This window comes from Thamnophis sirtalis, unplaced genomic scaffold (genome assembly GCF_051295495.1).
Source record: "Thamnophis sirtalis isolate CommonGarterSnake01/CBP01778 unplaced genomic scaffold, rThaSir2_p1.2 scaffold_4, whole genome shotgun sequence".
NCBI lineage: Eukaryota > Metazoa > Chordata > Lepidosauria > Squamata > Natricidae > Thamnophis > Thamnophis sirtalis.
This window is the reverse complement of record NW_028261384.1, coordinates 40,033,622-40,049,582: the sequence shown is the minus strand read 5'-3', so window position 1 is coordinate 40,049,582 and position 15,961 is coordinate 40,033,622. Positions and strand designations below refer to the sequence as shown.

Genomic DNA, 15,961 nt, shown 5'->3' with positions numbered 1-15,961 from the left:
GAAGGCTTCCACCATTGTTCCGCTGCCAAAGAAGTTTCCTGTCAGTAATCGTAATGATTAGAGACCAGTGGCACTCACTCCTACCATCATGAAGTGCTTTGAGAAATGGGTCTGCCAGCACATCATTTCTGGTGTTCCCCATACATTTGATAAACATCAATTTGCATACAAAATAAACAGAGGATGCTATAGCTATCACTCTTCACAGTGCTCTAACTCATTTGGAATAGGAGGGGGCTATGTGAGGATGCTTTTTGTACACAATATTGTGCATTTAACACAATACTTCCACATAGACTAGTGTCTCAATTTATGGATTTTGGACTTTCTTATTCAATCTGCTTTTGGATTAAGGATTTCCTGTCTGGCCCCTCTCAAATGGCCAGATTAGGTAATCATATCTCTTCAGTTCTCATTCTTAACACTGCAGGGTTTCGTGTTGTGTCCCTTACTCTATACTCTTTATGTGCATGACTGTATTCCCACTCGCGCTAGTAATACTATTACTAAATTTGCAGATGATGCAACAGTGGTGGGACTCATCTCCGGGGGGGGGGGGAGTCTACCTATCAAGATGAGTGGATTTTGTGTGTGGAGACAATAACTTGATCCTGAACACCAATAAGACCAAGGAGCTTATAGTGGACTATAAAAAGAATAGATCAGACATCCAGCCCTTGATTATCAGTGAAGACAGAGTGGAGCAAGTGGCCAGTTTTCAGTTTTGGGGTGTTATCATAAAAGAGGACCTGACCTGAGGAACTTGCATTGCAGCACTGGTCAAAGGGGCCCAGCAGAGATTATACTACGTGAGACTTCTCAGGAAACAACAACTGAATGAAAAACTGCTGTTGACCTTCTACCACTGCACCATAGAGAATATTTTAACTTACTGCACCTGTATATGGTTTGTTAATTGCACATTGGCAGATAGGACAGCACTCCAGTGTAAACGTCATTGCTCCCGCTGCCCTAAGAAAGTTCAAAACATTCTTAAAGATCCATCTCATCCTGAGCACCCTTTTTTTGAAATATTACCATCTGGCAGACAGTACAGGATAATAAAAACAAGGACAAATATACTGAGAAGCAGCTTCTATGCCGTGGCAGTAACAATATTAAATTCTACTCATTATGCAATATTATCATAATATCGGATTTTCAATTCAATTGTACAGAATGTGAAGGATGTGTGTTTGTGTTTTATTTTTATAATGTGCACTGAAGATGGCATTTAATTTCATTGTATGAGGTGCAATGGCAATATAGTAAACTAAAATTTACTAATTTTAAAATTTGTTAACTTGAAGCTGAGTATACAGGATGAACGAAAATTGGATTGAAGCATGATCCTAGCATGCTGGCACAGAAAAAAAATTCCTCTAAATTCAGTAGAATTCACTGCAAGCTTAAATTGCTTAGTAAAAGAAAAACACTCAACCAAGCAGACATTTATTGAACTTCAGGAGTAAATTTTATTTATTTATGTATTGATTCCCAATGACAAATTTCTGCAATAATCCAATATACTGAATATAGTACCCAATATAATGTACCCATTATAATGTATGTGTTGTATGTGTTTGGGTAGATATACGTTGTCTCCTGAAGAGCAGGAAACAGAACTTTTAATTCCACATTTTTAATGTGGGCAGGTGTGCTCACAGGAAAAAAAAAGGAAAATAAATGTTACCTTATCTTATAAATGGTTCATTAACTGATACATTATAGCATATCCAAGATAAGTCAACTAATATTACATTATGTTCTGATATTTTATAATTTCAAGTGTATTGAACAATAGCTTTTATTTTGTATGTAATGCAAGTATGCCATCTTTCCTCCCTTTTTAAGAGCATTCCTACAGTGAATTGCAGTTCAGTGTAAAGCTTGAAATTTTAACATGCAATTTTAAAATGTTAACTTGAAGAATTAGACAATTCCCGGCTTGCTTTTCAGCAGAGGGTCTCTCTCATTGCCTCTTGGGAAAAGAACAGCCTTGACATTATTGAAGTAAACGCTTAGTCCTTCGCTGGATTTTCCTTCACCTGTTTTTCTTTCAATAGGTTTATATTCTTTATATCTCCTGAAAAGAATGTGAAGATCAAGTTATTAAAAGGTTTTCCTGTTATATGAACAAAACTCAATAATTCCTAGATTGCATTATTCTTTTCTGTAAATTGTTATTGCACATTTATATTTGTGAAAAAAAATCAGTGGGGAAAAGCTTTTAATACAGCTCTAGACAACAGTTGCTGAGAATATATATTAGAGTGAAAGAAGACACCAAAAAAAGAAAACTACCTATTTTGTGCTTATAGAAATGTATTGCATCACTAACGAAATATACTACAGTACCGCGTTTCCCCGAAAATATCCTGAAATAAGTGCTTGGCCTTATTTTCAGGGAAGTCTGTATTATTTTTGAGGTGCAGGAAGCAGTGAGCGTGGCCATCTCATGGTTGCTGCTGTGTTGCAATATTTTTGGGGAGGGCTTATTTTGGGGAGGGCTTATTTTAGTGCATGCACTCAAAAGCCCACTAGGGCTTATTATCTGGAGAGGTCTTATTTTTGGGGAAACAGGATAGTAAGTAAACGTTTTCAGAGTTCTTCCATAAAGAAAAAAAATATATATTGTGCCATTGCAAGATATATTCTTTATCTGAAACCTTTTAAAAATCAGGGACAATGGGATATTGCAGTTACAGAGTCAAACTTATAGGCAGCAACTGTGGTTCGAATTGTCATTCACTCCTGACACTGAGAGATCTGTGGGGTCATTAGTATTCTCTGAACTTGGTTGTTTTTCTTGCAAACATTTTATTTCCCAACTAAGAAACATCATCACGACTACATTTTTTTTTGTATCTTGTTTTTGTCTTGTTTGTTTTTTGTATCTCCTCCTTCCCCATTTGTTTGTTAGCTGCCCTGAATCCCTCGGGAATAGGGCAGCATACAAGTATAATAAACATACAAACATACATACATACATGGGAGTGGAGTTTGCTCTCTGTTAGCTCTATATATACAAGTGGCTTACCCTGTTAGTATTGGTAGGAATGTTCTTAATAGTTTCTTGATTAGACTGTTGTTTACTACTTGTAAAGAACAAGAGAGGAAATCTCACCTCCTTTTAGTTGTGATGATATTACCTAGTTGGGTAATGAAATGTCTGCAAGAAAACAACTGAACTCAGAAAGCACTAAGGGCCACACAGTTCAACTCTGAACTAGAAACATTTTCTTCTATTAAGGGATAGCTATGATTTTTGGATTATTATTTTCCACTCCTCAATAGCACACCCAAGTAGAGTTGCTCAACCCGTTACAGAAAAGAAGATAGAGAAGCTTTGACCTTATTCCCAACAATCTTAAATATATTGTATCATCCATCCAGTAATATTTGGGAGCTTCTATGAATAATTTAAAAAGCAACATGAAGAAAACAGAATATAAATATAAAAAATAACATGAGGAAGGTGATGGGTTGGGGTGTTTTATATCTGAGGAGTAAGTCGGACAGAGAAGGAAAGCTACTGGATTTTTGCTTTTTTCTATGGGTAAATAGAACTCACCTTCTGTTACAAATTTTTACATCAGTATTATTTGAGTTTGAAAAATTTATAAATCACTAAACCAATGGTCTGATTCATGTTAATGACTCTACCAAGCCACTTACTTGTAAAGGAAGAAAATCAGTAAACTACCAAGCACCACCAAGAAACCACCTGTAACCAGAATTCCTTCTGCTGTTCTTGAAAAGGATGCTTCATCTTAAAGAATAAATTAAAGAAAACAGAATAAAGGGAACTTAATCAGTGAATAATATATTCTTATAATGCTCTAGCTCAGTGATGGTTAACCTTTTTGGCATCAAGTGCCAAATCTGGTGTGCATGCATGCTGGAGCACCGGAACTCAGAAGAGAGCAGCTGGCTGGTGCGCATGTCCATGGCCAGCAGCAGTTACTGCTGAACCCAGAAACTAACTCCATAAAAGGTTTCATTCAGAGGTGGGATGCTCCCAGTTTGGCCCAGATCGGCCGAATTAGTAATGGCGGCAGGAGACATGCGCAAACATCATGCATGAGCACACAGAGGAACGCGCCTGAACCGGTAGTATCAAAATTGGTAACCCACCACTGGTTTCATTAATTAAGGAATGTTATTGTTTTAAATGGAAATGGAAATCTTGAGTGAATGGAAGGACCTCTATGCAGGCACACATGCACGGACACACACATTTCTTCTAAAAATAATACAACAGTAAGTGTAGGAATGCAAGCAAAAATAGATTTAATGGAAAAGATATGAACAAGAAAATAGTAAATTGGTATTAAATTAGGTAGGGGGCTTTTAGTTTACCATGCAAGAGCCAAGTGGTCTCATCCATGTAACACCACATGTACAGGACCAGCTGTCCAGCGAGCATATGTGCAATGGAACCTGGAAGAGCAGCTGGTGACAGCGCACGTGCCGACAGAGAGGGCTCTATGAGCCACCTCTGTATGCGTGGCATAGGTTTGTCATCATGGCTCTACATGTTCTACATTGCTTGATACTGCAATCTCATTGGGTTCACCATGCCTGTCTCCTAATTAAAACTAATACCTTTATTGTTTTTAATATTTTAAAATTATTTTTGTTTTGGAGGGAGGATGTCATTTTGTTATATTTTTTTGTAACATCATTGTTACTCAGTCACATGAGATGATGGTATATACATTTACCAAATAAATAAATATTATAAAATGCAAAGAAAAATAAATTGTTCCCCAAACTTATTTCAGTTTCATTACTTCCATTTATTTAGATCTTTCTTTCTATACTTCACTGAGTTTGAAAGGTAAGCAACACTGCTTCTCACACAGCACATACAGTAATAATTGAGTCTCTTTCATTCTACACTTCTTTAAATGCAGACATTTGGGAAAGTGTGGCACTAGTAGAATCATTATTCAGATTTGGGCTGATAGAGTTAGGAAGGACCAAGAACTTCAGATGAAAAAGTTTGCTATGCATATTTATCATAAGAAGTACACTTTTCTTTATCTCAGGCACTCTAAACTTATATATTAGTGTAATGTTAGAATATGGAAAGGTTCTACCTTTTTACAAGCATCTGTTAATCTGTCAAACATGCAGTATCCCTTAGAGTTGAAAATTTAACAACTCTGAGAAATAACCATGCCAACTTCTGGAAAAAAAAGGTAGCATTTACCTCCATTGATGGAGATCACAGTACTTGTGAGTGCTAGACTTGTTGCATCAGCCAGTGTGATGTTGACACAATAGGTTCCAGATTCATTGAAGGCTCTTCTTATGGTTAGGAAACATATATCGGCAACATCAACGGGGTGACATGACTCACTCTGTAAAATCGTACATGTGGGATCAGCAATTAATGTACAGGCATCTGTAGGTAGACTAGGTAGGGGGAAGAGACAAAAAGAGATAAGGTAGTTAACCAGTTTGGATTGTGTAGAACTAATTAACTAATTGATGACATGTAACTTTTTTCATAACATGCCCAAAATAGTTCGGATCAATTTATTCTTTTTTAAGCATAGCATATATGTATTTAAAACAATTCAGTTTCAGTTCAAACAACAAAGATGACTAAACAGAAGTAAAATATTGCAATGATGTTATGATCATTATTATTCACGAGGATAACTCTTTTAAACCTTCTAAAAATATTAATGCTGCAATGAATCTGTTTATAAATCCTTGTACACAGTTTACTGAATGTATTACAAAGAAAGCCAGATCAACTGCAAAAGACAATATAGGGGGGTTTTCCATGTGGCAGCCTTTAGAATCTTCTCTGCATCTTGTAAACTGAATCTTACAAACTGCCTAGAAATAATAAATCCAGTTTAAAAGAACATCTCCTGGATTTCATCCTCTTTGCTCTTGAGCAGAATTAACATGGCTCCTGAATGGTGGATTCAATTGTCTCCACCCCAATGGCAGTTGTTTGAGGTAGGACACGTCAGGAAATAGATCAGGTCAGGCATTACAAGAATGCTACTTTATTGTTCTAAGATATAATAACAGAATATTGAAAACCTGAGAGAGTTGTCCTTTCTTACACCAAAGATAATCATGGAAACTTATTCTAAGTATTCTAAGAAACTTATTCTAAGTTTCTTTCTCTTGCTTTCTTTTTTGCCAGGATGAATAGGAGTTTCATCTCCTATAAATGCATAATGTTTCAAGATTAACTCCATATTCCTCTACATCTAGTAATATCCCTGGATGTTGGACTGCAGCTCTCTTGTTTCTCAGTCTTTGTGTGCAGCAAAACACCAACACAGTGAACCACAATAGGACAATTCAGTTATACTGGTATTCCTGAGTCTTCTATATAGAGCTCTTTCAGTATATAGAGCTCTTGCAGAAGAATTATTTAACTGTATAGTATAAAATGCCAGGGTATGTAGGAATATTTGGAAAAGCATACCTCCCTTGACAGGTTACTACGAAATCAACCACGGAACCTCCAACTTGAGTAGCTGTCATCTGGACACTTGTCATTTGGACAATATTTACCTCAAGGATCCCATCTGTCAAAAATAAGCCAATGATAACATACCAATATTTTTTATTTTTTAAGGTGCAAAATTTGATAATAAGGAAAAGAAATATTTTTTCTAAATCGTAAGTACAAGAGAATTATAGTTTCTTGTTAACAATAGTTTCTGATTTGCTGATGTCAGCAAAAAAAAAATTTTTTTTTGGTCATCATATTTGTGTTCTTGCTTCTGTCATCCAGAAAAGTTCTTTTTTTATTTTTTTGTTGACATGTAATAATTACAGAGAGAGGTTCAGGCATTTGACATTTTAAAGCATCTCAGATCATTAGATGTTTAAATTCCAGCTCTAAAGAATTATATGAATAATCCATAATTCATAACCAAGAGAGTAAAAAGATAGGTCTGAAGCAATGGGTAGTTTTTATTGTTGCAAAAGATCATAGTGTCTGATTCTTATTAAAAAAAAACAACCCAGCAACAGAATTACTCCCTGTCTTCCACACCATCACATAATAAGTTAGAAATTGGAAACTTTAAAAAAGTTTATTAGGATCATTTTCAATACTAAAACTAAATCCTTGGATTGAGCTTTTTCAATACTGTATATATGTATTGTATATGTCTGACTTGCAAAAATGGAGTAGAATTTGATAATTTTGTTCACTATATGGTACTTCTGCTAAGGATATGTACATTGTTATATTAAGAATGTTACTTTAAGATTAAGACTTGTCTTTCTTTTAAATTAAATGTTTTTTTTTAAATTCAGTGGTATATTCGTCATATTTTGAAAATGACTCTTAATTTGAACTTGCTGTATCAATCCAGGGACTGTACTTTTCCTGAACAAGGTGACCAAACCGAACATGGCAACAATAATACTGAAATTTGGTTTAAAATAATGTATATGGTGATACCTAGGCAAAGCGACAAGAACATTCCTAGCAAACACAAATATTACTGATGAGCTATTTAGTTAAATATTCCACAAAGGATAATTGGTAGAGTAGGGTCTTTTCTATTAATGGAAGAACTCTAGTGGGCAATGGAAGAAATCCCACCTGTACAAAGAAATCTCTTTTTGTTCATGGATGGAAGTCTTTATCCATAACACTATTGGTAATATGATTTTCAAAGCAAACAAAATAATATTATTTTAAGTCTTCATTTCAAAATGGATTCTACAAAGCTTTCAGATATTCTGTCCTTTGTTTACAGAAAAATTCTACCATAGCGGAAACCCCAAAGCCATTTTAATTATGTACTGAACACTTCACACACTATCTATGAAAATGATATTCTTTGCTTACTGATGTAGATGCATACCTACAATGGTAAGTGTTGCTTTGTAAGTTCCATATCGAGTGATACTGCACCTTTCAACAGGAGGTTGTCCTGTAGGCATCTCGGTTACGTTAGCGGAGGTGGGGGTTGTATTAGAAGGCAACTGCGTAGTGAATGCTAAAAAAAAGAAAGAAAAATTGTGGAGTTTTTAGATTTGCATCATAGAGCAAAAATAGTTTTTGTACCCTCTGTTTATACCAAGATAAAATGAGTATTACATTTATTTGATCGTCTTATTTTCATACAGAGACTTACATCCATATATATAACCATACATGGTACTAATAAAGGAGAATATTTGTAGCTCAAGACTGACCTGAGGGGTCCTTGATGCTATCTGAGCTTAGTTAGTTAGTTAGTTGTCAAACATGTAAAAGATAATATGCATAAGTATAAACATAAATACGAACACAGTAAGTGGGTACGAATAAATGGAGACAGTAGGCACACTGGTGTGCTTATGCACACCCCTTACAGACATCTTAGGAATGAGGTAAGGTCAACAGTAGACAGATTAAAATTATGGAGGCTTGGGGATGTAACAACAGAGTCAGGTAGAGCATTCCAGGCATTGACCACTCTGTTGCTGAAGTCGTATTTTCTGCAATCAAGTTTGGAGCGGTTTACCTTGAGTTTGTATCTATTGTTTGCTTGTGTATTATTGTGGTTGAAATTGAAGTAGTCATTGACAGGTAGCACATTGTAGCGGATAATTTTGTGCATTTAGATCAGACCATAGGCAGCATAGTTCTAGGTTCTCCAAGCCCAAAATTTCAAGCCTGGTGGAATACAGTATTCTGTTGTGAGCAGAGGAGTGGCGTCCTTTTCTTATGAAATATCTCTGGACTCTCCCAATTGTATTAATATCTGATATACAGTGTGGATTCCAGGCAGATGAGCTGTATTCGAGAATTGGTCTAGCAAAGATTTTGTGTGCCCTAGTATGCAGTACAATATTACTGGAAAAGAAGCTGTGCAAGATTAGGTTGACAACTCTTAATACCTTTTTGGCAATGCTGTTACAGTGAGCTCTGGCACTTAGATCGTTTGTCATGACTACTCCAAGGTCCTTGACATAGTGAAGGTCGTCTATGAGGTCATATCCACCCAGCTGGTATTTGGTGTTGATTTTTTTTAGCCAAAGTGTAAGACAGATAATTTGTGGTTGAGATTTGGAGTTGCCAATTGTTTGACCATTCTGACACATAGTCAAGGTTGCTTTGTAATAGCATTGTTGGTGGTGTTGAATAGTTTTACATCATCAGTGAAGAGACACAACTGCTTATAATAGGATCACAAAAATCATTTATGTAAAATATAAAGAATGTAGGTCCCAAAATGCTACCTTGGGGAACACCACTGTGCAGGGTTTGATGAGGCGTTCGCTATTTTGACTACTTGTTGTCTATTTGACAAGAATGTTTCATTAACCAAACTAGTTAACATCCTCAATGCTAATGACTATCACTGGTGAAGTTACCTAGTTCGGGTGATGAAACATCTGCAAGAAAACAAGCAAGCTAGAGAGCACCAAGGATCCCTCATATACCATACACCTGTTCTCAGGAAGCAGAGCTAAGTTATTTTCTCACTATGAGGAAAATCATTCCATTTATTAACAAATACAGTAGTTCCCTTTGGAATAAAAATTCCTACTGTTGGCTCTTGCCTTTAAAGTCCCTTGATTTTGGCATTATGTATCTGTTTTTTCCTGTTCTTTTGGAAATTTACTGGTACTCATTACAAATTTAATGCAAGCAACAGAAGAGGAAAGCTTCTTTACTTACTTGTTTATCTGTTTGTTTGTTTATTTATTATTTGTATATTTGTTATATTGTATGGCATCTATCAAACACAGTGATTCTAAGCGGCTCACAGTAACCAATAAAAACAATATAAAAATAAACCACACTCTTTCCACCAACATGCCAGAACTCTCCCAACTGTTAACATCCCGAAACAATTTCATCCTAGACCAGTGCTTGGGAGAAGAACCAGTCTTCAAAACCTTTTGGAAGACTAAAAGAATAAAGTCCTCCCAAATCTCAGGGAGAGGTTCTTCCAAAGAGATGGTGCACATATGAAAAAAGTTCAATTCAAGGATCCATTGGATGATATCATCCACAGGAGCAGAATCCAACCACCCTGTCCAAACTAGTAAGATGAGCAGATGCCCTCAGAGAGAAGCAGTCCTGCAAATAACAGTACAAGTAGTCCTCAACTTACAACCACAATTGAGTCCTAAATTTCTGTTGTTGAGCAAGACAGTTGTTAAGTCCCATTTGTCCCACCTTATGATCTTTCTTACCATAATTGTTAAGTAAATTCCTACAGTTGTTAAGTTAGTAACACTGTTGTAAAGTTAATTGACTTTGCTTGTCAGAAAATTGCAAAAGATGGGAAGAAGGCGGGGCTTAGCAGTGAGAAGATGGAGTTTCAGGCCATTCCTGAAATTCCCCTATTCCGGAGGGAATGGACGGGTCGTTTTCAATCCTAGCTGTCCTGAAGAGACAGTGAAGGTTTGGGGAGATCCAGTGACCTCAGAGACGTTCGCAGGTCTCGGGGGGGGCTCGGAATTCAACCCCTTTTGCCAACCCTTTTTGGATTAGCTGCATGTTAACCGAAACTGCAGGTAGCCCCTAAGAATGGTAGAAGTGATTTCATCTGGTAAGCTGATTTTATTACTCAAAGAGAGACGGTCCGCACTAAAATCTAAGCTAATTGAAACCAAAGAACAGAAGAATCTAGCGGCGAATTGTTTTTTTTAATGGATTTATGGCTGGTGGTTACCCTATTGCTTAGATGTTTCAAAGATCTACTTTAATACTTTCTCTGACCCTCTTTAAGTGGGCTGCAAACTAACTTACTATAAATTGGCCTTTTACGATCGGACACTTTTATTGCTTAACTGTGTTGGTCTAAGATCAGATAAGATCGCACAGCTCCCAGCGTGTTTTTACTTGCAGATATTTTAGACTGCGTCAACATGGTGTTGATACATACTCCGAAAAGTTCGTTTCAGATGTTTTTTTCTGCATTTCAAAAACTGTTTGATTCATATGAAAGATTTGGGAAAAAATTGGACCATTTGATATTAAAATTTGAAGGAAAAAGTGAGAATGTCGAATGTTTGAATGCTCCTGAAATACAAATGAAGAAGGTGAGAAATGAAGCCTCTCAACTTGCTGACATGCAGGGCGTCTGGGTTATTTCGGAGGGACAAAGAGATGCAGCCTTACAGAAGATTTATTTTAAAAGACAGAATGCAGAAGGAATCAGAAGCATTAAAGAATCTACACTTTATGAAACATCATTTGCAGAATTTTTAATTCCACCCTTGAGAATTAAAAACAAATTGAAAAGTTTAATAAGCCTGGGACAACGTTATTATTTCATCAGAGGCATCCTGAGTAAAAAGGTGCGAAGATATCCCTGTTTGGACTTGCTTATAAAAACATTTGGTAAATCTGTTCCACGAATGCCATTAGGACTGAGAAGGTTTTGTTATTGGAGAGACATAGGCTGATAGATGGAAGAATACAATTTGAAACTAGCTAAATCTAACTACTCTTATTTGTAATAGATATAGCTGAATAATAATTGATATTGATAGTAATGTATATAATGTGGAGTTGATATGATAAATAATAATTGGATATGAGAAGGGAAGGTTGGAAATATTTTTAGACCATATACAAAGGTTATTAATCACAATAATTGTTACTATTAAAAATAAAATAAAATATATACAGTTAAATGTTAACTAATATGGGGAAAATGTTACGATACACGATATAATTACTTAAAAAAGGGAGAATGATAATAAACTACATTGCATGAAAGATGGAATTTTTGGTATTAAATATTATGGATGTTCAGCTAAAACAGGATATGAGGATTTGATGTTAATAGAGGATTTTACAACAAGTAAATGAAATGCTAGCATGTGGTTATGGACTAAATCTTTGGCATAGTTAAGGATGAAGGATGTTTAAATAACTGTAGTCAACTAAAAGTGGAGGTATAATGATGTCAATATGGTAAACATATGAGTTAAGATATTTGAATCAATATGAATTATGATATGAATTAATTATAATATGAATTAATGGAAGAGATGCACCAAAACATGTTGTAACCAGCTGATATACTTATTTTATATATATATACACCTGTGTTACCTCTTTTTTTTTTTTTTTTGGCTTTTCTTTTTTGTTTTGTTTTTTTTTCTTTTTCTTCGATTTTTTCTTTCCCCACTGGTGTGGGAATGTATTGATTAAGAAACAAAAATTATTATTACCATTATCTCTTTTTTTTAAATAATAATTATAGTCAAATGAAAATGGATATATGATGATGGTGACATGTATGAATATTTGAGTTAAAATGCTCGAGCTAACATGAAAATGGATATATGATGATGGTGACATGTATGAATATTTGAGTTAAAATGCTCGAGCTAACATGAACTATGTTTCTTGACTGTGGAAGAGATGTGTAAAAGTCTATTTGTAACCAACTGATACACTTTTTATAGCATGTAAAGAAGGATGTTGTATTTGTTTTAAATCAAAAATTAAAAAAAAACTTTATTAAAAAAAAAAAAGAAAATAGCAAAAGATAATTGTATGATCAGAATAGAGCCAGAAGAGACTTTGAAAATCTTCTGATCTTCTGTTCAAGCAGAAAACTCTACACTATTTCAGCAAAGTGATTCTCCACTCTCTTCTTTAAAACTTGCAGTCATGAAGCACCCAGAACTTTTGATGGCAAGCTTTCCACTAGTTAATTGTCCTCACCGTTCAGAGGTTTATAAAACAGTTGCCAAGCATCTGAATTGTGATCATGTAACAATGGGGATGCTGCAATGATTGTAAGTGTGAAAAACAGTCATAAGCCACTTTTTTCAGTGCTTTTGTTACTTCAAATAGTTACTAAACAAATAGTTGTAAATTGAAGACAACATGTATTGTCAATTCCATTTTATTCAAGCTTACTTGAGGATCGTTTTTTTTCCTTGATCATTCTTCCTTCATATTCAGTAATGGCCAGAAGAGCAATGGGATTTTCCAGTAAGCAGAGAATAACAATCTGATCATCATAGGCTCAAATTTAAAATTACCTCCTAAAGCAAAGCCCAGATTTCTTATTCTGGGTATAAGATCACAGCACAGAATGATGAAGTAAGCATAGACATTAAGAAATCAATCAATCAATCAATCAAATATTTATAATTGCTAATTTGCAAATTACAGTATAGCGAGGTGGAGGACAGGAGATGAATTAACTCCTATAAAAAGCAATTAGTGGCTGGATTAATATATTAGCCATCAAATTAAGTATTAGCTTTGCACTATATTATATCGCATATAATGTTTCTGGCTGTGGTGGCGAGTTTATATAACAAACTATGTCAAAACAAAACAGTGTATGTTAGATCTCATTTTCTTTCATGAGCCAGACCAATGTGTCTCCATGAGCAAATATGAAGGGTGGATACCATAATTGTCATACACACTTACCTGGAAATGTAGATAAAGGAGAAACTGTCACTGGTCCACAAGGTACAGGTATAATAGCTTGAACAGATAAGTCAGCACTGAAATTTCCCAGAAGTGTGTATGTATGTGTTGAAATAGAATTGTTGGAAACAAATGACCCACTACCATCTCCAAAATTCCAGTGATAAGAAATAGCAGAATGGTTCAAATAGTGGCTGGGATCATGAATCCGAACATCAAACATAATGGGGATATCCTTGATGAAGATAAAGTCTGAAATATTGCGATTGTTCTTCTGTGATATATTCACATAGAAGGGGATTTGATCTGCATGTCAAGAATATCCAAAAAAAAGATGAAATTGTAGCTTTACACACAATAGATAACACTAAACTCATGCAGTAGCTCTTACTAGAGAAGTAATGATGTATCCAAGGACTGGGGTCTCATTTGCTTGCCTAATGTGTTACATAAACCTTTCCCATCTCTCTACCCTTACACATAACATTTCAAGTGTTTTTTTTTTGTTTTAAAAATCTAAAAAACCTGATAAAAAGCAGGAAGGAAGGTTGTGTAGAGAGCATTGGCTCTCTGATTGTGTAGACTTCTGCTAAGAATTCTGGAAGCTAAAATCAGCCCATAAGTAACATAAATAGTCCACACTTGATTAATTATAACTTAACATTGGGGACTCACCAGTTACAACATAAATAGCATTTGATGTGGTTACAGGTACAAATGAGCGATAACCTCTTCTGTAAACGGCCAACTCCATCATTTGTTTACCAACAGTGATATTTGTTGTGTTGATTGATATCATAACTGATGAACCTCCTTTTATTTGATAATATTGTCCTAAAAAAAGTAAAACATAAAAAAGAAGGCAGTACTATGGGGTTTTTTTGGGTGGGGGTTCTATATAATTGCTCTTTGTAAAAGAAAGAAATACTCTGTTTCCCTGAAAATAAGATCTCCCCGGATAATAAGGTCAATCAGGCTTTTGAGCGCATGTGCTAAAATACCCTTCCCCAATAAACCCTCCCCAAAAATATTGCAACACAACAGCAGTCATGAGGTGACTGTGCTCGTTGCCTCCTGCACTTCAAAAATAATAAGACCTCCTCATAAATAAGGCCAAGCACTTATTTTTTTTGGGGGGGGTCAAAAGAAAATATGACCCTGTCTTATTTTCGGGGAAACACGGTATCTTACTCTATTAAAAGGGAAAATGAATAAATATAATGCTTCCGAATAAATTGCATGTTTGTCAGGCCTTCTTATAAAGAACCCAAAAGTTTGTACATGAGTCTGTCATTTTATGTCTAGTATCATAATTGTGCTCCTTTTCCATGTCTTGTACATTTGCACAAACCACTTGGCAACTCATAGCAAGAGTAAATGTTTCAACTAAACTAGGCTAACTCTGATTTGCAGTAACTCTTTTCTAGATTAACGAACTATTTATACACTTATATCCATACTCTTATATCTTTTACAGTTATATGGATAGTAGCAATAGCAATAGCAGTAGACTTATATACCGCTTCATAGGGCTTTCAGTCCTCTCTAAGCGGTTTACAGAGAGTCAGCATATTGCCCCCAACAATCTGGGTCCTCATTTTACCCACCTCGGAAGGATGGAAGGCTGAGTCAACCCTGAGCCGGTGAGATTTGAACCGCTGAACTGCTGATCTAGCAGTAGCCTGCAGTGCTGCATTTAACCACTGCGCCACCTCGGCTCTTGGATAGTGCCATTATGTGGTTCACCACTAGATAATATAGGTTTTTTTTAAAAAAAAAAATCCCTGTCATGCCTGAGCATATCAGGTATATGCCATTCTATTTTATTCTCATTGGGGAGTCGATCTGAAGTTCTCCAGCTGGACAGATGTGGGGGATGTGAGCACTGAAGAGTCTCACATGAACCCTGTCTGACAAACTGTCTCCAAGATCTGTTTTTTTATCAGAACCCCCCCCCTGGGGGGGGTGAAGAAGGGGCAGTGTCTCATTAGACCCAGAGGGAGTGCAACAGATCCCTCATAGGTCAGAGATTTGCCCTCTAAATTGGAGCCAGGGCAGCAGCATGGGAACATGCTGGCTCCAGTCCCAAGCAGCTGAACAAGAGCGTGCAAAGGTGAGATGAAAGCCTGATAAGATCTATTAACCCACAGTTATAAATCAGAATTTGGAAGAGACAAAAAACCTTTTAGAGGTATATCTTTATACGAATACCCCCCCCCCCCCATAACAAGCTCTTTTTTGGACGCAGTGCAAGATGGATTCAAATTTCCCACTATCCTCATAATGCTGTTACATACTTTTACAACATTAAGCATCCCTATTTTATCTCATGATTTTAACTATATATTATTAGGCATATTTCCACCTTTCCCCTCCATTTTTTCCCCTCCTCTAATTACTTTACCAACTAATGTTTTTCTTGTTTGTAACCGGCATAATCATTTCACCTTTCATTATTAATACATATCAGCTAACCTACTATCTTTATTCACCTTAATTAGTTTACTTTTGATTCTTTTTTGCTTTCAATCCTTTCTATACCATAAACACATATTACAT

At 35.7% G+C, this 15,961-nt stretch overlaps 1 protein-coding gene across 4 annotated transcripts in view; it reads right to left on the bottom strand.

The window, feature by feature from the left end:
• Positions 1 to 1,493: 1,493 nt before the first annotated feature.
• GPNMB (glycoprotein nmb) overlaps positions 1,494 to 15,961 on the bottom strand; it is a 35,802-nt gene continuing 21,334 nt past the window's right edge. For all 4 annotated transcript variants that reach the window (XM_087712785.1, XM_014055007.2, XM_014055015.2 and 1 more), the window contains 7 exons: positions 14,078 to 14,236; positions 13,403 to 13,708; positions 7,863 to 7,997; positions 6,464 to 6,566; positions 5,219 to 5,424; positions 3,679 to 3,772; positions 1,494 to 2,086 (listed from right to left, as the gene is read on the bottom strand). In XM_087712785.1, coding sequence (XP_087568911.1) covers positions 1,933 to 2,086; positions 3,679 to 3,772; positions 5,219 to 5,424; positions 6,464 to 6,566; positions 7,863 to 7,997; positions 13,403 to 13,708; positions 14,078 to 14,236 — 1,157 coding nt within the window. In that variant the 3' untranslated portion in view covers positions 1,494 to 1,932. The remainder of the gene's footprint in view (positions 2,087 to 3,678; positions 3,773 to 5,218; positions 5,425 to 6,463; positions 6,567 to 7,862; positions 7,998 to 13,402; positions 13,709 to 14,077; positions 14,237 to 15,961) is intronic.